This window comes from Tamandua tetradactyla, chromosome 13, assembly GCF_023851605.1.
Source record: "Tamandua tetradactyla isolate mTamTet1 chromosome 13, mTamTet1.pri, whole genome shotgun sequence".
Taxonomy (NCBI): domain Eukaryota; kingdom Metazoa; phylum Chordata; class Mammalia; order Pilosa; family Myrmecophagidae; genus Tamandua; species Tamandua tetradactyla.
The window spans coordinates 8,328,970-8,352,320 of record NC_135339.1 but is presented as its reverse complement, the minus strand read 5'-3'; the positions used below and the strand labels follow the sequence as shown (position 1 = coordinate 8,352,320).

Here is a 23,351-nt window from a genome sequence, read left to right as displayed (position 1 = left end):
GGACAACACAGGGCAAGCCTCGGCTGGCTGGTGGTTGGTGGAGCTCTAGCTCCCACCCGGGTCTGGCTGAGCTTGGACATGGTGGGGAAGCCCCGAGCCCCCCAGTCTGCTCAGCAGGAACACCCCAAACCAGCTGCTGTGGCTGGAGCCCCTGCATCCCAGGCTGGGAGGCCCTGCTCATGTGAATCGGGCAGCCGCCGGGGCCACATCTGTCAGCAGGAAAGCAGGGCGCTCTGGGCAGTTGAGGAGGGGAGGGGAAGGGGCAGTGCCTTGACTTCTGGTGCGGAGGCCGATGGGTGCCTGGTTGGACCTCTGACCCAAGGAGACTATGGCCTGAGTAGAGAGGGGCCTGCCAGCCCCCCAGGGACTGTGCTATTTTGAGAGCAGGACACCCTTAGATGGCGGCACTGAGGCTCTGTCCATTCGTGTCACGTGTGGCTTTGACCAAAGCAAGGAATGCTGGGGAGGATCTGAATGTGATATTGTCTGCCCCGGTGGGGCTCCCGGGGAGAGGCTGCAATGAGCTGAGCTGGTTCCGGAAGTTTCAGGAGGGGGCACAGCTGGCCTGTGGTCAGCAAGTCCACGTGCATGCCCAGTTTTCTTTCCAACCCCTAGTCGGGGAAGGTGAGACCAGGAGTTACAGAACGGTGGGTCCTGGACAGAACTTACTTGCTGTCCCATCCTTTGGGGATACTCCTGGGGAGGGGGCGCAGCTTCAGAAGGGCTGCTTGGAGAGGGAGCAAGAAACATGTTGGGTGTGGAGCCAGCTCAGTGCAAAAATTCCATCCAGCAGAGGAGATGAATGGTGCAAAGCTGGGGACTGCCAGGAAGTGGAGCTGCGACTCGCAGAACAGGGAGGAGGGAGGTACTGGGGGCTAGGCAGGGTCCCTCACCCCACTCGGGTCCCTGGAGTCACCTGAGATGCCTCTCATATCGAAAAGGCTGAGCAGGGGGACAAGCGGCAGCCACCTGAAGCTCTCAGGAAGGGTTAAGATGCTGCTACTTGATATTTAAAAAATGTAACAGAATGTTTCATTTTTCTGATGATGATGGTACTACAGGGTGGGAAAACTATGGAAACTGCAGGACATGATAAAGAAGGAAATAACCCACAAATCTTGTTGCCCCGCAAAGCCGCAGTTGAGATTTTGAGATGCAACTAGCTCCACAGTTCTCTGACTGGAGACCCCCTGGCCAGGAGCATTTGGAATTCAGGAAGTTTTATATTTGGGACATTTAATATGGCACGAACTTTGTAACATCTCCAGTGCAGCTGGGGGTAACACCCTGTAATCGAGAACAGATCAATATTTTCTGCAGTGAAACAAATAAATAGATATAAATGTCCTTTCAGGTGAAGTTTTGCCATGAAAGGATTTAAAAGACACTTTGGATTTTGGAATGTCAGGGAAAGGACTACGGAATTGTTTTAAAACATATGCCCCTGGAGGCTGGACATGCTTGGAGCTGCATGGACCCTCCTGTGGGTGTGTAATGCAGCATCCTTGGATAATACATATTTCTGGTGTTACCTACCCCCAAAACTAGGGGGTCCACAGCTCCTTCAGTGCTTTTTTTTTTTCTGGCATGGGCAGGGACTGGGAATTGAACCCAGGCCTCCAGCATGGCAGGCGAGAATTCTGCCACTGAGCCACCATTCCCCACCCCTCCTTCAGTGCTTTTTAAATAAAGTGCTGGAGGCCTCCAGATCCATTTTGCCAGGACTTCTAATCTTTCCTTCTTGGGACATCCCTTTCTGGATTGTCCAAGGGCCCCAGGAGTTTATTTAACCCAGAGGAGATGAGGGTTGGAAGGTGACAGCTTCTGAATGTGGGAAGGTGGGGTCCCAGCAGGTCCCATCTACCGCTGGGGATGGGCCCTACACATCTAACCACTGCTTGCACACAGCTGCCAGGGTGCTCCAGCTTCTCCGGGTTTCTCCCCAGGTGATGGTGACATCTCCTGGGGGCACCAAGGGCACAGTTTTCTAGGCACACTTAGTGCTAACCCATCCTCCTGAAGGCACAGCTCTGTGGTGGGCAGCTGGGTGGAGAGAAGAGGCAGCCGTGGCAATGCTCCAGATTCCAACCTGCCCTCCTTGACAAGCCATATGTTTCTATGGTGAGCCTGGGTCACCTACCCCAACCCCCACTTTTTTCAAGGTGATTTGATTTCAGGAGCCTTGTTATCTTTTGGTACACATAGGTCTGAGTCTATCAGAACAGATTTCCCTAACTCTGGGCCATAGGGGAAAAGGTTTGAGCCTTGTTCTGCCTTATCCAGAAGATCCAGGATCCTCTCGCAAAAGGCCCCCCTCTCGCTCAGTGACCGGCTGCTGTTTAGTGCCGGGGCCTCAGGGAGGGGCAGACTCGATCGAGCCCGAAAGATGATATTGACCTCAAGGAAACAAAAGCAGGCGCTTAGATATTTATGTACCAATGTTCGCAGTATCATCATTCACAATTGCCAAAAATTGGAAGCAACTCTAAGTGCCCATCCAAACGTCAACTGATGCAAGGATAACTATGTGGCATATGCATACAACAGGATGCTTTTCAGCCATGAAGAAGGAATGTGGTTCTGAGACATGGAACAACATGGATGGATCTTGAAGACATCATGTTGAGTGAAATAAGCCAGACGCAAAAGGACAAATAGCTTATGATCTCCCTGAGATGAAATAACTAGAAAAAGCAAACTCACAGAGTTAGAATCTAGGTTATCAGGGGCTGGGTGGGCGGTAGGAAACGGGGAGTGAACACTTAATTTGCACAGAATTTCTATTTAGGTTGATTGAAAAGTTTTGGAAATGGATGGTGGTGATGGTGGCACATTATTGTGAGAACAATGAGCAACAGTTATATATGTGAATGTGGTTAAAAAGGGAGACTTTAGGTCATATATCTTTACTAGAATAAATATTAAAAGATAAAACATAGGGCTGTGCAACACGGTGAACCCTATTATAAATGATGGCCTATAGTTAATTACAAAATTACAAAAATGTTCTTTCATGAATTATAGCAAATGAAACACTATTACAAGGTATTAATAATAGGGCGGTATATGGGAAAAAATACACCCTAATGTAAACAATGGACTATAGTTAGTAGTACAATTTTAATATTCTTTCATCATTTCTTTGGGTCTTGTTCTGTCTTTTCCAGAAGATCCAGGGTTTTCCTGCAAAATGTAACAAAGGTACCACACTAATGCCAAATGTCAACAACAGGGGGTATATGAAAATGCTATCTATTTATGTATCTGTGTATACATCTTTTTTTTTTTTTTGCATGGGAAGGCTCCAGGAATCCAACCCAGGTCTCTGGCATGGTAAGCCAGAATTCTGCTACTATATTTTACAGGTCATTACACCACCCTGTATTTTTCACATGATGTTTCTGTAAATCTATAACCACTAATAAAAAGAAAAAATTAAAACTATATTGTATTCAGCTCTTCTTTCCCCCCCTCCTCTTCCCCCAAATGGAGTACTATTTTTACCACGCCACTTGGATTTTCTAGGGAAGTCCTTCCATGCCATTATTCAAAGACTGAAGACCTGATTTATAATAATTTTATGTCTGTGATCTTACACACAGGAACCACTGGCAAAAAATGTAAGAGACACTGGGAAAAAGTGTCTGTAATTTTTGCCTTAGATTCATACTTGAAGTCACTTGGGGTATCCAGGTGTGATGTGCACAAGCTTGGACTATACAGGTATGCTCCTTACTTTGTTTGTAAAGTTGTGTATCATTTAAATTCCTGTTGTTGCATGTCGCAGGAAAGGAGAATTCAAACAGGCTTAAGCAAAAAAGGATTGTGAGTGTCAAATGGGGGCTGGAAAATTCAACCGCGATTCGGCTTTAGTACAGCTTGAGCTCCAGGACAGGCAAAATCATAGCGATTTTTCCTCCTCTCTCAGCCCTGCTTCCACCGCCATGGATCCCGATGATCCACCTCTGTGTCTACAAGGATGGCTGGGAAGGTCCGCATCCATCATCACACCTCCAGTGGGGTTGGCAGGGGAAGGGGGGAGCGGGCAAGGTGTCTTGTCTGGGAAGTCACCGTGAAAGTTTCCTGGTATTTCATTGGTCCTGACTGTATCACCTGACCCTTCCTGAGCCAATTGCTGTGGGGCGGGGAATACAATGCCTTCACTGGCCTGGGGCCCTGGAGCGGAAGGGGCAGGCGTGGCACCCCTGGCAGGTTGGGGTGACTCTCCAATAGGCATGTCTAGGTCCCAAGGAGCCTGAGGTTGTGTACAGATCTAACCCCCCCGCCCCAGTCGGGAAAATCTTTTTGGACACTTCATTTTTTATGCCTGGATAATATCCAATCACATGGACCTACCCTAATTTAATTAAACAGTCTCCATTTGTAGGACAGTTAGAATATTTATCAGATAACATTGAAGGGCACATTATTGTACATTAGCATCTACACATCTTATTGTTTTCTTCGGACACGCTGTGGAATATCCTGGTCAACCTGTGGGCAAACGTTTTCAAAGCTCCCTGAGTTGCTTCCCAGAAATGCTCTTTTATTATCCCTCCCTGAAGCCCAAGAGTACTTGTCTAGCCAGCCCTTCACCTGTAGTTCCTTCTAGTAATCGGTAATTTGATGAGCAACTGAAATACAACAATGAATTTGCAGATCCCTGATGACTAGTGAGACTGAGCTGTGTTTTCCCCACATTTGATAATCAACTGGCAGTGTAAGCTTCAGCCTTTAAGGAGGGGAGCAGTGGTGACCCCCCTCCAGTCCAGGAAGCAGCCACTGGGCTCAAGTATCACGTTTGTCAGTTTGTCATCGTGCATGCATCCAGGGAGAGGGGTGGAAAGAATCCACTGATGCCTGGTGCTCCCCAGGAACACGTGGCATGTTTCCCATGGGTCTTGGCACACAGTTAAGTGCCAGCAACAATTGCTATTGCTATTACCTGTGAAGCCACTAACCTTCCCTACCCTGGACACCTCTCCCCTTACCTTCTGCAGAGCTCTGCAGAGCCAAGTGGTACTTGTGCTATCGGTCAGGAATACACTCACGTTCCTGCCTACCTGTCCTCCACCTGGGCCATTCCTAACCACCCTTCATGCCTGCTCAGGTTATCTGCCACCATCAGCCTGGGTTCTGAGCTGCAGTGCTCTGTTGGATTCATTTGACAGCTGCCACAGTAGACCCAGGACTGCTTGTCAGCTGTTGGCTTGGGTGGTCACATCCTTCTGCCAATCCAAGGTGCCCAGAGAGGCCACTTAATTCATGGAGGACCGGGGCCCCTCCAGGACTCATCTCTGCATCAGACCTTGAACACTTACAAGTGCTCCTGGAAGGAAGGGCGTGCCAGATAGGCTGAGTTTTGCCCAGGCAGCTGCTAGCGTCATCTGCCTCTTGCCTACTCTGAATGCCCATATGGCTTGACATGGGTGTTGTGGTGCATTTTAACCAAAGCTTCCATGGCGTTATCCCTCCCAGGATGTGTGACTTTTGAGGATTGTTGAAAGCATCCTCCCTCTTGCAGCTGCAGCAATGGTGTCATTTTTGTTATGGGGATGGGGAAGGACCAGTCCAAGTTTCTGTGACACAGCTGCCTCTAAGGAATCAGTGTCTTCTGTCCCAGGAGGCATCCTATAAGGACCCCTGTCCCTGGGAACCTCCCATGCTTCTTACTCACCTCCGATGGCTCAGACAAATGAATACTAGCCTCACCTTGGGGTTCTATGTTGACAGCACGAGCTAGGCAGACTTGGGGGTGAAGCCCTTCCCAGCTTGTGGCCCAGGCTTCCTGAGACCCTGCTTGCTGTGTCGCTGGAAGCCTTTATAAGCAGACAAATTTGAACACATGGAGTCAGAGAAAGCCACAGAAGGAGACCAAAGACATCACCAGGTGACCGAGGCAGAGATTCAAGTCATGGAACCACCAGGAATGCAGCAAGCCAGCCTCAGAAGGCTACAGACTTTGGGGACAAAGCATTGATTTGGGACTTCGATCTGAAACTGTGAGCCAATAAATGCTTCTTGCTTGCACCAACTATTGTGTAGTATTTGTCAAGCAGCCAGGCAAAATAAGACCCTGTTTCCATTTGGCACATGGTAAGTACTGAGCCCACGTGAGCTCCCTCGTGGCTGCACCCAGATGTCACGTTCCTTAGAGCCAGGGGTTCTCAAAGGTGGTCCGTGGATTGGCAGCAGTAGCAGTACTTGAGAACTGGTTAGAAATGCAAATCAGACACTCTAAGGCTGGAGTCCAATAATCTGTACTTTAACAAGCCCTCTGGATGATGCTGCATACTCAAGTTTGCACACTGGTTTTGACAAAAGAGAAAACTAGGGTGAGGCTTCTGCAGAATAAAGCATGTATTTTAGCATAGCATGGTATTTGACACTGTGGGTTTCTAGTAAATACTAAATCACTGAATGAATGAACTTTTCCACCCCCTTATTTTCCCCCCTCCTCATACAAAAAAGATTGCGGGGAGGGTTTGGAGGAGAATGGCTTGGGGGAGGCATGAGTGAGAAGGACTGAAGCCAGGTAAGTAGACCAAAGCTTCAGTGAACATCATTAACTCAGAGCGGGAAAGGAAAGTGAGTGGGAATCTCAGGAAAAAACAGCATATCAGTGATGGTTTTATATTTCCCACCTCTGGTGGAAGGAAATAGCCCGAAACTCTCTAAATTCAATGCTGGATGCAAAGTTCACAGCTGGAGGTCCAACTGCTTCTGCTCTCTTGGTCTTTCCACCAAAACCATCTCCGGCTCGCCTTGGCACGTGATGACATCAAACGCTCTTTACCAACGGCGCTGTTGCATGAGCTGACGCCTGTACCGTCCTCATGTCACTAGCTACATCCCACCCCTCCTTTTGGGTGCAGCCCCCAGGCAGTCCCTCCGTGGAGCCATTGAGCTCTCCTCTCACCCTCCCCCAGCCTTCTGTAGGTTCCTCCAACATGCACTTCTTCAACCTGGACCGAGAAGCAACATCAGCCGTAGGCTACAGCTCTGAAGACATTTCATGAGTGAGTTAGTCATAGGCATCTACAGGGATGCCTCAGGCAAGACAGCCCAGGCCACCAGGCATCAGTTTCCACCTTTCTCACGTTAAAAGGTAGCATAAGAAGCTTTTGAAAGGCGTTGCCCCCCACTCCACACACACACGTAAAGCTTCTGGATATCCATCTGTAACGCTTCTATTTATCGTGTGGACGAATCTGTTAGGTGGTCCTGCCTTTAGAAGGAGGTAGAGCTTCGGGAATTGGAATCAGTGGCATGCCACTACACAGCACGCCCCCCCCACCCCCAGAGGCTGACCCTGTTCCACTTGAGGGGCCTCAGGAGTCCATGCATATCTAGGCTGTGGGGTGCAACCTTTTGCTCCCCTGACAAAGTGATGTTGGTATTTTGGTTTCAAGGAAAAGTAAATTATTTCCTATGTTGTCAGCAAACATTTCTTTTCCTTTCTAAAGCTTGCATTACTGTGAGGTTACTCAGTGCCCTGGGGACAAAGCTAATGGGCTGATGGGGGGCCACTGTCCAGGAAGTTGGGGAGAAGGGAGGAGATGGCCACGTGGCCCTTGAATCAGCAGCCCTGGGTGTTGCTGTGGACCTGGTAAGAAATCAGACACATTACTCACCCTTCCTGAGCCCAGTTTTCTCCAGGGACCAACTAGGGCAATAAGTTGCAATGTTACTGTGAGACTGCCAATCTGCTGCATCTAAATCATGAGGCGCTCTATAAATGTAGAGTGTGGGCCATCTGCCTGGTTCATCACACGTCCCGAAGTCATCAGGGCACACCCGGGCAAGAAGGAACCATTCGGCTCCGTTCATCCCACCTCAATCCTGACCACGGCTGCTCTCCCTGCTGCCCAGGCCTTCCAAGAATGAGGGCTCAGAGGAGGGGTGGGGCATTTGGTGTCACCCGGAAGGTCCTCCGGAAACTGCAAATGCAGAAAGAATAAGAGAACGATTCTACAAGATCCCATCTTTATCAAAAATGGAATGGGAGGGAGAAAGGAACGATGGAGCATCTAATATTGGGAAGGAAGGGATTTGGAATCTTTTCAAGGCACAATACTGTTATCTATTTAACCATAACATATATCCAGTCGTGTTCCATAAAGGGTTAGCTGTGGGAAACCAGACACTAAGCTTGCAGATCAACCGGAGACATCCTAGAAACCCACGGCAACTTGAAATGAACCATCCAGTCCCGTGTACAACTCCCACGGGGATAAGGCAGTGTGTGTGTTTGTGTGTGCACACACACGTGTGTGTGTATTAAAGACCCACTCCACTGTCTCACCCAACCCATGGCCATCTATCCACAGAAGGAGAAGGGCTGTGTGACAGCAGGCCCAACAGCAGCTGTTGACACACCACGTCCAGGACTGCTTAGGAGCATTGCAGAGGAAACCCCTAGCAGATGCTGCTAGGCTCCACCTAGAGGTCTTCAGATCCCCCCCTTACTGCTTCTGGGTGCTTGCCCCCACTTTCCATGGACTTGGCCTCCAGGGGCTGGCTCTGCAGCCTGCTGCAGGAACCGCTGTGGTTGCAGGGCATTCCCCTCATGAGGGGGCGGCCTGAAGCCCAAGGGCCCTGAGCTGGGAGTAGAACCGTGGCCTCCACCGCTCTCCTCAGGCTTCAGGTCCTCTCGGCCTTGCTTTCTCTCTTCCCTCCAGTTCCTCCTGGGATGACTTCCCTAGCACATGAACCCTGATCCCACAAGTCTGTCCTGAGACAGATGCCTTGTGCTTCTCACCTGCTGCACCCCCTTTTAGAGAACTGGCTCATGGCTTCTGGGTCTTCTCTGATTAGGACTTGGGATCATGTCATACCCTCAGGTCACAGCTGATGGGACTGTGCTGTACACCTGCCCACAACAGGACAGAGGCTATAAGGAAATGTGATCTCAGGGGATAAGGGAGCCATTGGGTGGTGGAACCAGGCACTTAGAGACTGGAGCTGCAGATGAGGTGGGGTGTACTGTGCTATGAAGAAGGAAAGAGAGAAGCAGCCATGGGAGACTGTATGGCTCTCCAGCTGTCAGACGCCCTCCAGACCTAAGGAAAGAGCCCAGAGTGCTCTTGTTGCATCTTCTGCCACTTGAACTTGCCCAGGTCAAATATCTCTGACTAGGAAGCCATGGATGTCCCTTTAAATGCCTCAGACACCTCCCAAATGAGGTCCTCTCCCAGGCTGGGGATGTGGGAAACTTCTCCTTGAGGCCAACCTGGGTTGGGGATTGGAGGGGCTGAGTGAGGAGGGCAGCGAAGCAGGGGGTGAGCTGTGTTTCTGGAGCTTGGGACAGCAACGAAACGAGAGCGGAGATGGTGTGGGGTGGGGAGAGGTGGTTGGCTGGTCGAGGCAGTCAGCTAGATGTCAAACTCACAGAATGGACTCGATCAATATTTGGACTGGATAACATTCAGTGTCTCAAGATACCACACCGTACCTTTAATTTATTAGCTTTCCATAAAAGCACATAACATACATCATCTACAGTATAGAAAGTATAATTTACAAAAATATAAAATCTTGGTTACTTTTTAGTATTCCCACGTATGACTTTGTGTTATTTCAATATGCACGCCTAAGCAACTGAGACTTAACCAGCAGGATTATTTCTGTGGGAAATGCTGTCAATTCTCTCTTTTTGTGTGGTAAAATAAAATACATATTAGGAAACTGAAACCAAAACTGGTAATATGGTCATACTGTATGGGTAAAAGCTTATGTAGTGGAATTTAAAACAAAATACAGACGGATACCACTACTCAGACCTGGTTTTTCAGCATCAATATGTGGCCTAAGTGTTCTGAATTGAGCATGTGAGCAGAGGGTCCTACCCGTGAAGGGAGCAGGGCCCTAAGATTGCATAGTTGTCTCCTCAGGTTCTGCGCTGATGATCACAAAAAACCACCATGTGAACACACCCAGGATTTCAGGCCTTCAGAGCAGTGGGGAAGGATCATGGCCAGCAGCCTCCAGGTCAGGGCTCCTGCCCAGATTCCTTCCGAGGGACTCAGACTGGCACTGAGGTCTTAAGTCACCAGTAACGAAACACCCCAGAATGGCTCCCCAGTGGATCCATCCTTCCAGAAACCAGCAGGGTGGCCTCTGAGCACCCCCTGTCCTGCATTTGCAGCTGCCCCTCATCAAGCCGTCTCTCCAGAAGGTTCCAGGAGGGCAGTCCGCTTCCACCCTGGAGCAGCTGTTCTTACCGACAGGCACAGGTCTCCACGGACATGTTGGGGTACACCTTCAGAACCACGTTCCGGTTCTCATCCAGGAAAAGGACCCCGAGGGAGTTCATCTTGTCAGGCACACAGCAGGGCTCCGGAATGCCTGGGACGATGCCCACGGCTCTCACGATGCTCTGGATCGTAGCGTGGTTGGATGGACGGACAACCTACAGGGCAGGGAAGGGGTAAGGTTACTCCCGGCACCACACACACTGGTTCCCCAGTGTCTGTCTGGTCTGCACAAGCTGCAGAGCACTTGCTGAGGCCACTAATGGACATCAACCTAGAAAAAGTGGTGAAACCCCAGGGCTGGATGTGCATCTCCTCTGACTTCAGCCACAAAAGGAGCCCCCCACCCCCACCCCAGTTTTCCCAGTGTTAGAGCTTCACTGCCGCAAGTCGCATCCCCTGCAAGGCAACGGCCGCGCGGGGGCACTGGTGTGTCACACATTCCGACCCCCAGGCACTGAGAGGAGCTGTCCAGGGGGAAGGCACAGGGGGACGGGCTGCCCAGAGGATTAGCGGTCTGAGGAGCAAGGGCATCGGAAGACTTGGGTGTGAGTTGGTCAGGAGGGATGGGCAGGGAAACTGACTTCCAGGGTATGTCTGAGATGCTGCTTTACCCGTATCATTCCATTTAGCCATCTCATCAACCTCATGGGATGCATATTGCGTTAATTTTACTGGTGAAAGACACCGAGGTTCAAAACGATTCAGAGACTCGACCCTCAGCTAATTGTGCCTGGGACTGGGAACGCAGCTCGCTGATGGCACATGGGTTCCCTCTCCCCCTGCCCTCAGCCTCTCAAATCCAAGCAGTTGCAGTCTCAGGAGCAAAAGCAGAGAATGCCTTTCCTTAGCCCACTCTAAGAATGAGTCATTCACTCTTGTTCACTGCCTGCCAAAGAGAGATTTTATATGTAGTGCATCTGATGAGAAACGCCTTTTGCTGGGGAGGTGGGGAGAAGAGCAGGGCAGGGGGACCCTGGATTTGCAGAGTGCAAGCGGCAAGCCAGGTTGATAAGGTAAGAGCTCTGCCTGGCATCTGCCCCAGGCCTACGCTTGTCCCTTTGCCCAGCACCTCCTTTCTTCCATCTCACACGTGCATGGCTGTCAGGAAGAGCCACTTAATTCCCAGAGAGGCAAATGCCTCCCATGTCTGGTCCAGGATTTCCCAGCTGGCTGATTTATTTATGTTCAAAATGGATTTATGCGTGGACTTCCTTTCTTGGAGGGGAAGGCATGCCCTGGAACGTGGCAGAGGAACTAAGATGAGAGAAAGCATGTTCTGTGTGCCAGTATCGGCTGGCAGTCAGCCACCTGCAGCGCTGGCCGAGGGGGGATGGACGGACAGAATCCACACCAGCCCAGAGAAAGGTGAGACTCTGCAATCATGGAGCCAGCACCGAGGGAGACAGCAGCCCAGTGCTGTGTGTCTCGCAGACCTTTGCGAGACATGGCAAGGTCTAACTGGTCTGCGGGGCCCTGCCCTGAGTGGCTGGGAGGAGGAAGGCCACCCTGGGGGTCTGATGGAGCCTGGCACTGTGCTAGCCTTGGACCCTAAAACCCTGGGGTCTAAGCCAGGACCCCTGGCAAGGTGGAAGCCTTGCCCTGCCTAAAGGGGCCACTGTCTATCAACCTCTGTAGATGATGCCATGTGGCAATTTACGCTTAAGGAGAAGGATGGTCCCGCTTCCCCAAAGACATGTTTTGATCTAAACATTTGAATTCAACGAGGTCAACATTTTAAAAGACACTCTGGGGGCCAAACCAACCACACCGGTGGGCTGAATGCAGCCAACAAGCGAAATGGTCTTATCCCTGTTTTACAGATGAGAAAACAGAGGCTCCCGGGGACCGAAGGGCTTGCCAGCAGGGGCAGAGCTGAGAGGGACAATCAGCCAAGGCGCAGGGGAACGGCCCGGGAGAGCCCAGGGCGGCGGCCCGCGGCACACCCTACCTTGGGCATCGGGAACTCGCAGGCGCCTGCGCAGTAATAGGCGTCGAAGGATTTGGGGGAGACGATCCACTCGTTCCAGCCGATGTCTGCGAAATCCACCTTCAGGTAGCGCCGGGCGCAGAGCCGCGGCTCGTCCCACTGCCGCTGCCGCGCCTTCTGCATGGTCTTCTCGTCGAACTTCAGCACCTGCGAGGCAGCAGGTTGCAAGTCGTGGCCCTTCCTCCTGCGGTCCCTGCGCCCCGGCCGCGGCTTCAGCGCCCGGAAAGGGCCGGCCCAGAGCCCGGGCGCGGCGTAGGGCCGGGCGCGGTGGGCGTGCGCAGGCCGTTCGTCCAGCCCAGGCAGCTCGTTGTCCTGCAGGGGGCCGGCGGCGTGGGCGGCCCGGCGCACCCGGGGGTCTGCCGAGCTGTTGGGGGCCGCGCCGGGCTCGGGGTCCCCTGCCGGGAAGGGGTCGTATCTCTGCAGAGTCACCGCCACGCTGTTGGGCTCCGAGATGGCCAGGTCGTCGGCGTAGACAAGGATGTAGGGTGCGTGGGGTGCAGAGCCAGACACCCCCGGCTCCTTCTCCCCGGAATCCAGCTGGGCGGAGAGGAGCAGCTCGCCATCCCGGCGGGCCGCCTTAACCACGGCGGAGATGTCCCTGGCCTGCCACACGGCCCGCGGCGGGGGGACCAGGGCCAGGGTCCCCCGGAGCAGCCCCTGGGTGGCGGTGTTCGGGGACAGGCTGCGGAAGAGGAGGTGCTGGCGCGCGGGCGGGCCCGGGAGCAGGAGGCGGCAGGGCGAGTTTTTTGACTGCTTGCACAGCACCTCGCGGGCCTGGGGCCAGCGCGGCTCCGAGTAGAAGTGGAAGGTGGCCGTGAGGATCATTTCCGAATCCTGCATGGAAGTCAAGTTGAAGAAATACACGGCCTTCTGGTCGACCACTTCTGCAAAGAAAGCAGACCACCCATCTTTAGGTTGTCTCCTGCTGTTGACCCTGTTTTCAGGAGGGTCTCCTGCCAAGGGGCCAGGGTGGAGGTGGATCCCATTTACCCCATCCTGACCGGCCGTCCGCTTCCCTGATCTTCTGTAACCCCCACATCAAACTGATGAGACTTGTCAGCATCCGAGGGGCTTGAAAAGGAAGCTGACAGGGGCTGGCTCAGACCTCTGGGCCCCTACACCTCTTCTTTCCTTCCCCTTCACTCCACTGACTGTCTGTAAACAAACATCATCTTGGCAGGACACGCTGACACCTTCCTTGAGGAGATAAGGTGGAATCAGGTGTTCTGCATCAATTCCTGCTGACATCCAGCCCCTCCTGTATTTGCACACCCCCTATACTTTATGCACATTAAATGCAATTATTTTCCCAAATGAGGTGAACTTAGTAGAGATTCCCGTGCTTTCTAAGTGTATGAGTGCCTTCCAGGGGAAGACGGGATAAAGAGAGCAGCTCTTTGGGCATCTGCATTGTGTTTTGCCCAGGGACTTTTAAGGTTATTTTATGAAGAGGGAGCCGTGTCACTGTTACACCAGGTCACCCAACAAAGTCTCCTAAGTCCAGCCTGCTCTCCAGAGGCATGAATCAGGAGGGGATCCCTTAATCATCACATCCGCAGCTCGGGAATGCCCCAGCCCCCTCCTGCCCTGAGGGAACTGACCACCCCTTCCTTCTTGCTTGGTTCTACAAGGTGTATCCCGGGGACGCAGAACAAACCTAGAGCTTCCTCGTCATCCCGAGTGCCTGACCAGGCCCTTGGACACATGAACTGTCTGAAACGGCTAGGCCTCCCTGGGGTTAGGATGGGAGGGAGGGGGTCTTTCCCAGGATGTGCAAAAACAAGGAGCGGCTGGTTACTGCTTGCTTCCTCTGCTGCTTTCTTTCCTCCCCAGAAGCTAACCTACTTCTGAGTATCTCATCAACTGCATAAACCTGTAGTGGAAGAGAGCTCATGCACACACTCTGGGGTGTGCATATGTGCACATGTGTGTATGATACTGAGCTTCTCAAAGGGCATGGGTCAGTGCCACCATCTCTGTGACACACGCACCCACAGGATCAGCTGGGATGTTTGTTTTAAATCCAAAGACTCAGTATGAGATTCTTTTTCTATTAGGGAGGAGTCATCATTCCATGGGGAGTTTTCCCATGCTCTGAACGGGCTATGAGAGGGAGAAAGGAAGGTGGGGGGGAGCACATATATGGTGGGCCTGACAAATGCTGGTGCCAATGTTATCAACAAAACCTGTGAGGGAGGTAGGTGCTGTGGCCCCTTCATGGACTGCATATATAAGGATAAGTGGTGGCCTTGAAGTGCATTTAAACTTGGCCTTTTACAACATCGTGGCTCTGAGTGACCCAGTCTCCAGTCCAGTGTCTCCCAAACCTCCCTGGATCACTTAACAGGGCAACTGCCCAAGGCCCTTCTTCCCTTGGAGATGCTAACTGAGAAGGACAAGGCCCAAGGATGTGCCTCTTAACCAGCACGCCAGGGGATTCCAGCACTCAGGGGTTTCAGGGAGGCATGAGCAGTTGAGAGCTCACTCAAGTGGCATGTGACTTTGGCTGTGAATTGGCAGCATCAGGGACTGACATGTGGGTGCACTGAACATTTGCCAACACAGCCACAGCGCCTTCTCTACCTCAAGCTAGAAAGTGTCCTAGGGAACAGACTTCCCAGACTCCAATGAGCTGCACACACCAAGCCTTGACCTAATAGTGAAAATGGAATCCCAGGCTCATAGGATTGTTTTGAGGATTCAATAAAGAGCATATGTAATCTGCCTGGCACAGAGAAGGTGCCCCAAAATGATCCCTTGCCAATTTCTTCTGAAGGACCAAGGCTGGCTGAATAGCTTCTCATGAACCTAACTGAACAACTTCCACTCACAGACCTATCTATATACCCGAGTGGTCTCCCAGGGAGCATGGCATGGCTAGTATTTTCTTTTAACCAGGTAAATCTCCACTCATAAATGGTTCTGCTAGCAAAGTCTTTGCTAGAGAGCACTTAAGTGGCTCCAGGATAGGCATTTCTCTTTCCAAAGAGCTGGCCCCTCATGGTAGGGGTAAGCAGCAACTCTGGAAACCCAAACCCCTGGGGAGAAGACAGCCAACTGGGGGAACTGAGACCAGGCTCCCTAGAGAAAAGCAACTCAATCCCCCTTCCAGTGAGGAGGTAAAGGTCAAGAGTGAGCAGAAAGGCCACCCGTGACCAAGAGGGCTGGGACAGTAATTTTGGCTGGGGTAGATGTAGCCCAAGGAAAGTGCCGGAAGTCCTGCCCCCTGCATGTGGCAAAAAGTGCTACAGATAGACAGATGGACACAGAGGAGACTATGCAGGGCTCCTTCCCTGGCAGCTTTTTCTGCCTGGGGTGTGGAAGGGCAGGGGGCCGTAAATGCCCATACCCGAGGCAGAGAACCACAGGCAGGGCTTGTGGATTTAGAGTTGGGAGGAATCTTCCAGGCCATGCAGCCCCATTTTCTGCTCAAGGCAGGAGTCATCCCTCTGCTTGGCTGGACGAACTCTGGCCAGAGGGAGCAGGCCCCTGCCAAGGCAGCTGGCCCCCGCTGCTGGCTGCTGGCCATCCAGGGCTCTCCCGGGTGTGGCTAAAAGAAGGGGCACCTCCTATGGTCTCCCAGCCCAGATGAGGCCAGGCCACAGAAGTGAGTCCCAATGAGCCCTTGTTTCCTAAGAATTGTGCTGGCTGCCCTGTGTTTCATTGTCAATGAGAAATGAGACTTCCTGCCCCTCTTCCTCTCTCTTTCCCTCCTTCCCCACTTCTTTTTTTCCCCTCTCTCTTTTTTCACCTCCCATCTTCTTTTTCTCCCACCCTTCCTCTTTGCCTTCCTTCTGTCTTTCCTCTTTTGCTTCTCTCCTTCCCTCTCCCTCCTTCCCTTTCTTCCTTCCCCCTTCCTTTCTTCATCCCCCCCACCCCCATCAACTTCCAAAACTCCCGTGTGAGACTCCTGGTCTAAGCTAAGTACTGAGCTGATTAGAGTCGCAGACCAGGGTGGTCCCAGGTGCCGCCAAAGAGCTCAGCTTCACGGGATAGGTAATGCCCTTCAGAGCCTCCCAGAGCAGGAGGCTGTCCCGGCGGGCTGGGTGTGGACCTCCCAGACCACCCCTGCTCCACGGCCCTACCTGACCTGGCCCGCCTGCCTCTCCACCTCCATCTTCTCCCCATGGCCCTCCGTCTCCCTGCCTCACTGTTCTGGCCTTCCTGTCTCAGGCTTTGCCTCAGCTGCTCCCCACTTAGGGCCACCCTCTCCCCTCCAGGCATCCCTCCCTCTTCCTCACCTCTGCTTGTTGCAGGGTGTCCCTGATGCCCCGTGCCTGTTCCCTGCTGCATTGGTCTCCGTATCTCTTCCTAATAGTCTGGTATATACTGATTTGTTTGCTGTTTGTCTTTTCCCGGAGAACATGAACTCCAAGTGGGCAAGGATTTTGCTAGATTGTAGCGCGAGGCCTTTATGATAGTTGGTGCTCAGATGTAACTGCTGAACGGTACAATCCTGCCCAAGTGGGGCCCACATCACAGGTGGGCAGGGAAGGATGGGGAAGGTGTGGGGTCCTTGCGAGCTCTGCTGACTTAACTCCCAAAGGTCCTGCTCAATAACCACATCCTTAGAGAGGGCCAGAGAGCCTCTTCTTTGGAAAGATGTAATTGATGATGCAAATTCAACTGGAAACACGGCAATGGGGGTCTTTGTCCAGGTCCTTACCCTGGAGCCTCAGTTTCCCCAGCTTTGAAGGAGGAATGACATTGTTTCCAAGTTATGGGGTTTTAGTTGTCTGCATGACCCACAGCTGAGTGTTCTGCATACCTGCTTCCTAATTTTCACAATGAGGATCTCAGTGATGGGTCATTCATTCTATAGATAAAGAGCTGGAGGCTCAGGGAGGGTGTGTCACTTGCCCAAGGTCACAGAGCTGGTAAGAGGCAGAGCCAGGACATGAACCCAGGCTTGTCTGACCCCCAGCCCATGCCTCCTGCTACTCTGTTTGCTCTGGATAGACTCGTGATCTGCCCCACAGCAAAGGTAAAGAGATCCTTGAACTGCAAAGTGTTTTACAAGCACAAGCCATTACTTGAATGGTTTTGAGGTCTGATTCTCTAAGAAAGAAACAACTAGCCTTATTTGGTCAAGCTGATCTCTTTATAGACTTTGGAAATCTCAAAACCCTGACCAGGTGCACCCTGCAGCCATTCAGCCTCCTCCTGAAGGCAGGGGGATGGGACTGGAAGGGAAAGATGTAGGAAAGGAGCTTCCCAGCCCAAAGATCCCTCCAAGCTGCCTGTTGCCCAAACCCCAGGCCAAGGGCCACCCTCAGAGAGCTCTGCCCCCATCTCCAGCCACCTGGAGATGTGCCTTTTCACCCACTGTCCTTGAAACAGCCATCAGCTTCTGCCTTCAGTGTACAAAGTGTGGGATCCAGGGCTGAAGATGGAAACACCAGCATAAGCTGGAGGAGGGACGTGGTAGGCCAGGCTGAAGAGAAGAGAGGGGAACTAAGAGGCATTGATGGTTTGTTTCCACACAAGCCCCAGGGTCACGATGCGTGCGGTTAAGTCCTGGTTGCATTCTGTAAGAGCTGTGGGACCTGGAGCAAGTTGTGGAAGCTCCCTGCACCTCAGTTTCCCCAGCTGTAAGCCGGGCACATTTCTTGTATGTACCTCCCAAAGTGCTTTCAGGATTGAGCATGAGCATCTCTGCAGAGCTCACAGCAGGACCTGTGCCCAACACCCTCTGGGTGTCACCCTGGCCACGGGGTCCTACGAGCTGCTGCAATGCACAGGATGCAATCACATGCTACCTGCTCTGTCCCCCACCTGCTGGAGGCAGCACCATCCACCCAATCCTCCAGCGGGAGCCTGCAAACCCACGTGGACTCTTCCATCTCCTGCCCCCGGCCCTGCATCTAACCAACGCCACCCTCCCACCCCCTGCAACCCAGTTCCTCTTGCTTTTGCATCCTATTTCTACCCAACTGTCCTGAACTCTGCATCCCTCCCACAGCTGCCCCCGTCAGGGGCTGGTCTTGCCTGCAGCAGGGATCTTAGAACCTGCTCCTGACACTCCCAAGAAAAAAGGCACTGGGTGCAGGCTAATGCAGAAGAGACGCTGGGATCTTCACTCTATAAAACACCTCTACAAATCGGTAAGAGAAAGACAAGAGTCCCAAAGTGGGGGAGCTATTTGCATAGGAAAAGCATGCAAATGGCCAACAGGCTTGAAAAGCAGTTCAGGCTAATCAGTAACAGAAAACTGTAATTTCTACAAAAGGAAATGTGTTACCTTCACATTGAAAATTAGATTCCATTATGGTAAAAATAATGGAGATGAGATATAAATGTAGAGATGGAGATGAGATGGAGACATGGACAGGGACAGTGATGAAGACAGCAAGAGATAAGAAAAGTTATAAAGATGAATAGATAGATATAACAATATGGATACATTGGTGTATCTATAGCTATCTGTATATATAATATATTTCATGCAAATTTATTTCAATGCAAAAGACTGGAAGGTTTCCACCAAAATATTAACTGCGGTTATGTCTGGGTGTGGAATTAGGGAGGATAATTTCTTTGCTGTGATTTTCTATGGTCTCTAAATCCCCCCCCCCAATAAACACGCATTAAAAAAGTAATCTCAGCCTCTCTCTCACACGCGTGTGCACACCACTTACTGTTCCACTGCCTAGATGCAAACTCCTTAGTGTTTACCTAAGGCCTTTTTATAAAAACTCAAGGCTTTTTATAACCTGGCTGGGTCCAACTTGTTCAGCTCCTGCCCCTCTCTTCTGACATTTTTTTTTTCCTCTTACAACCAAATCCCTTGCAGTTCCTGGCACACAGTGGGCTGCTTCACTTCTACACCCAGCTAAGCCCCACGTGCTGTCAGCCTCAGCAAGCTTCATTGCCCATGCCTGGGGGGTGGGGGGTGCTGCCCGACGTGCTCACCCCCACCTTTCTGGCTCACTGCACCACCCATCATGCTGTTCCCACTGCTGCCATTCTCTTCCAGCTTTCCCACCAATCCACGAGCTTTGCTGGGGCAGGGCCAACATTCTATCCATTTTAAATCCTCTGAACCTACAGTCCCTGCAACTTACAAAGTACTTAACAAATACTTGGTGGGCAAAAATGAACTTGACATCTTTGAGAGATGGGTATGTATTCTCACTCGCCTTCTAGAGCTGAAGAAAATGAAGCCCAGTGAGATTAGTGACTCTGGCATATCACTTTGGTGGTGGAGCTTGAATGTGCACACAGGTAGTTCTTGGGTGGGGGGGAGGATAAAAGGAGGCTTCCCCTTAAAACCTTCAGATAAAGCTCAAAAGCACACTCCTCTGCTGCAGATTTAATAGGGAACAAAGTGCACGTGGAGAGCAGTGGGGGGCTGGTATAATAATATTAATAGCTAATAAATTTTGACGAAGCACACATGCCAGGCAGTGTTTTAAGCATTTGGCATAGATCAGGTCATTTAAATGACCCTCTAAAGGAGGAAGCATTACTCACTCCACTTTGGAAGTGAAAAAAAGTTATCACGGACAAGGTTAACCCCTTGCCCACATCCCATAGTAGGTGGCAGAATGGGGATCAGAGCCCAGGCAGTGAGCATCGGAACCAGAGCCATGCTGCTTGGTGGGCAGCCCAGGAAGCAGCAGCACTGCTCCAAGGGCTGCAGGGACTAAAGCACTTGTCATTTGGGAAGAGAAGTCCCCCAGCCACCAAAGAAACAGAGTCTCACCACTGTGAGGCAAGCTGGTATCTTACATTCCAGCACCTGAACCAAAGCCTCCCATATTCCCAGCCTCATCCATAAGGTGGGGGATGGGGAGGCATCCCTACCCAGGCGTGCACATCCCCACAGCTGGGCGGACGCAAGATGGCCCCATGGCCACTGGATCACACAGTCCATTCAACAGGGGGCTGGCAAGGGGCTGGCTTGGAAACCACTTGAATGAGACCCCAACCTGCTTGGGTTCCTACTCTAAGCCAGGCCCCCACCTTGCCTTATCCCACTGAATCCTCCCGACCTCACTGTCCAGACAGAGACAGTGAAGCTCAGAGTGGTAAAGTGACCTGGTCACAGCAAAAAAAAAAGAACTAGTGGAGCTACCGTTGATATCCATGTCTGCCCAGTGGTTCCAAAGAAGAGTGAGCTGTTAGTCCGAGATTGTGCCCGGATAATTATGATCTCTCAGTTCTGTCTGTTCCACTTTCCCCCTAACAGATCCCGGGCTTGGTTCTGCTAGAGGTTGGGGCAGGGGGCAGTGGAAACAGCACTGGCCTGACAGATGGGAGGTGGCAACCACTGGAACTGTGGACAGGTTGCCTCTGTGCCCACCCGCCACCTCCTGAAGCTGTTTCTTTTTCTGTAAAATGGGAAGGCTGGATTTGATGTACTGTCTCCAGGTCCTCTGAGGTGTTAACAAGCTGTGATTCACTGATCTTTGCACCACCCCTACTTTGTGAAAACAAAGACAGAGCTGTGCACCTCCATGCTCGGGGCTGTGGCAAGTGAGTTGGTCCTATGGGCTTGCTGCCCCTTTGCTCGGTCAGTGACCTTCCAGCCTGGGAGGACTGAGCTAACAGACAGTGTTACCTCTGAAGCAAGGTCAAGTTCAAACCCCTGTGAACACAAGGGGCTCAGCACAGCGCTTTGTACTCCCTGGGGAACAGCATGCACTGAGGCTAATCTGGCCAGCGGCAGACCTGAAGCAGACACATATGATTCCTTTCATCTTTCTTGCAACCCCGCCCATTTCAGAAAGGAGGATGGTCACAACCATAGAGCTTTTGGGATTTACCCAGGGAAAATACCAGATGACTCTTAAAAGGCTTACTTTAATAACAATGATCCAGAGATGAACCCAAGTCCCAAAGAAAAAGGTAGCTGGAGGATGGAAGAAGATCCCGCAGGCCTGGAGGTCCTGGGGACAATGACTGGAACAGACTCCTGAGTGGAGGCTGGGGGTGGGGCCTCCCTATGACAGGCGCTCCCAGGGAACAGTTCTACGAGGCCAACCTTGCCACATTTGGCTCTGATGGATGTTACCTGAGCCATCCTGCCAGTGAGCAGCAGGTTAGAGATGGGACCCCAGGCTGCCTGGCTCCAAAGCTCCCCAGGACTGAGAGTCTTTCTTCTGATGGATGGTCTCCTCCCTGGCAGGGGCTGCAGGTGCCCCTCAGCCACCTTAACGGGAATGGCATTCTTACTGTGAAGAGTCACCATGACAACCAGGGTCTTCCCATCTCCCCTTCCCCCCAAGCCTGCAGCCTGCAGAGCCAGCCCAACCCTGGGGAGGCAAGCCACTGAGGGCTCTGACAGGGGCAGGGAGACCACAGGGCCTTGGCGAGGGGCCTCTCTCCAGGGCCATCCAAGGTGCAGGAAAGGGGCAACATCTGCCAAGCCTAGGTGAGGCAGGGGCAGGAGAGGGTTGGACTGTCCCCACAGCTCAGAGCTTCTGGACCCTCTGTCAAATCCCTGGTCTGGACATTTCATGCCAGCACCTTGCTGGCTTCAGTCCCACCAACCTGGCATTGAAGGACACTCCTCTCCCACTTTGCTTCCCCAACAGCAAAACCACTCTTTTGCTGACCCCAACTGCAGGCCCACTGCTGGGCCTGAGCTCAACGCTGGTACTTCTCTCTGGACAGCTTCGGCCCTCTGGACTGCATCCTCCTCTCAACAGCCAATTCAATAGACCCCTAGGATGCTATGCTTCCCTGCCCCCCCCTCCATGGGCTCCCTTCCCAGTGTCAAGCCTGTAGCGTCTCCGTCCTGTGCCTAAAGTTGTGTGTGTGTGTGTGGGGGGGGGGGGGTCATCTGTGCCCAAAAATTGTGTCATCCTCAGTGGCAGGGGGCACCTCCGGGGCAGGAACTCTCTCCAGGTCCTTTTGCATCGCCACTGAGGCTCAGTGAATAATTAATGAAAGAATGAATAAACGAGTCAATGAACGAAAGGAAGAGGAAAAGCAGAAGCAGGAGATGTGCGTGTGTGTGTGTGGGGGGGGTGGCGGACAAGTGAGGGAAGAGGCAAATGAGGCCAAAGGGGGCTCCCACGGGGCACCCTCTACTCACCCAGCCGGGCCCTGAAGCTGCGGACCGTGTTGCCCGCCCCCGGCCGGGCGCCCCGCCGGCTGTACTTCTCATAGAGCCTGAGCATGTGGACAGCGACCATGTCCTGGGCGCCGGCGCCCAGCGCGGCGGCCGCGTCCCCTGGTGCCCCCTGTGCGTCCTGGTGCCCCGGCCGGCCGTCGGGGGCCGTGGGGCTGCCGCTCGCGTCCCGGAGCAGCAGCAGAAGCAGCGGCAGCAGCGGCAGCAGCTGGGGCCCCGCGCGGGTCCGAGGGGGGCCACGGGCCATGGCGGGGCGGCGGTGGCGGCCAGGGGCCGGAGCCCGCCGGAGGAGGGAGCGCGGGGCGCGAGGCGGGGCGCGTGGGGAGGCGGCCGTGCGACCGGGTCGTGCCGCCCGAACCCCCGCCGGGTCCGGGTCCGGGCCGTCCGGAGCGCGCGGAGCCCAGCAGAGCCCGACCCGGCGCGCAGTCTCCGCCGACTCGCGCCGCGAAACTTTGCTGGCCCGGGCGCGCCTCGCTGGCGGCCGCGGAGGCGGGGCGGGGCGGGGCGGGGCGGCGCCCTCGGGGAACCCGCCGCGCGCGGGGACCGCTCCCGGGCGGCGGAGATGCGGGCGGCGGGGCCGGGTGCGGTGTGCGTGCGCGCGCCGGGGTGTGCGCCCGGGAGTGGGGGTGTGGGCGTGGGCGAGCGCGCTCCCCCGCGCCCCCTGCGGAGATCCGGAGCCGAGGTCCCCGGGCCCGGCTCCTGTGTGTCGCGGCCGCAGCCTCGTCAGGGCTGCGCGGAGGCCGGCGGCCGGGGAGGGGGGTGGGCCGCCTGCCGGGTTGCCCCTGCAATGGCATGCGACGGGTATGTGGTTGCAACGTGACGGCTCCCCCGTGAAGAGCCGAGAGGGGCTCCGTGTGTGTGTGTGTGTGTGTGTGTGTGTGTGTGTGTGTGTGTGTGTGTGTGTGTGTGTGTGTGTGTGTGTGTGTGTATGTGCGCGCGCGCGCGTGTCCAGTCGCTTCTGAGCCTCTGTGTGTCCAAAATGCAAGTGTGCTGGGAAGGCAGGCCCTCCCTGGGCAGGCTCTGAAAAGAA

At 53.2% G+C, this 23,351-nt stretch overlaps 1 protein-coding gene across 1 annotated transcript; it reads right to left on the bottom strand.

The window, feature by feature from the left end:
- Positions 1 to 9,435: 9,435 nt before the first annotated feature.
- GDF10 (growth differentiation factor 10) lies at positions 9,436 to 22,568 on the bottom strand. The gene is made up of 3 exons (XM_077124368.1): positions 22,286 to 22,568; positions 12,205 to 13,127; positions 9,436 to 10,411 (listed from the first exon to the last, which is right to left on the bottom strand). Exons 1-3 carry the CDS (start codon positions 22,566 to 22,568, stop codon positions 10,220 to 10,222), a joined length of 1,398 nt encoding a protein of 465 aa, XP_076980483.1. The 3' UTR covers positions 9,436 to 10,219.
- Positions 22,569 to 23,351: the final 783 nt, after the last annotated feature.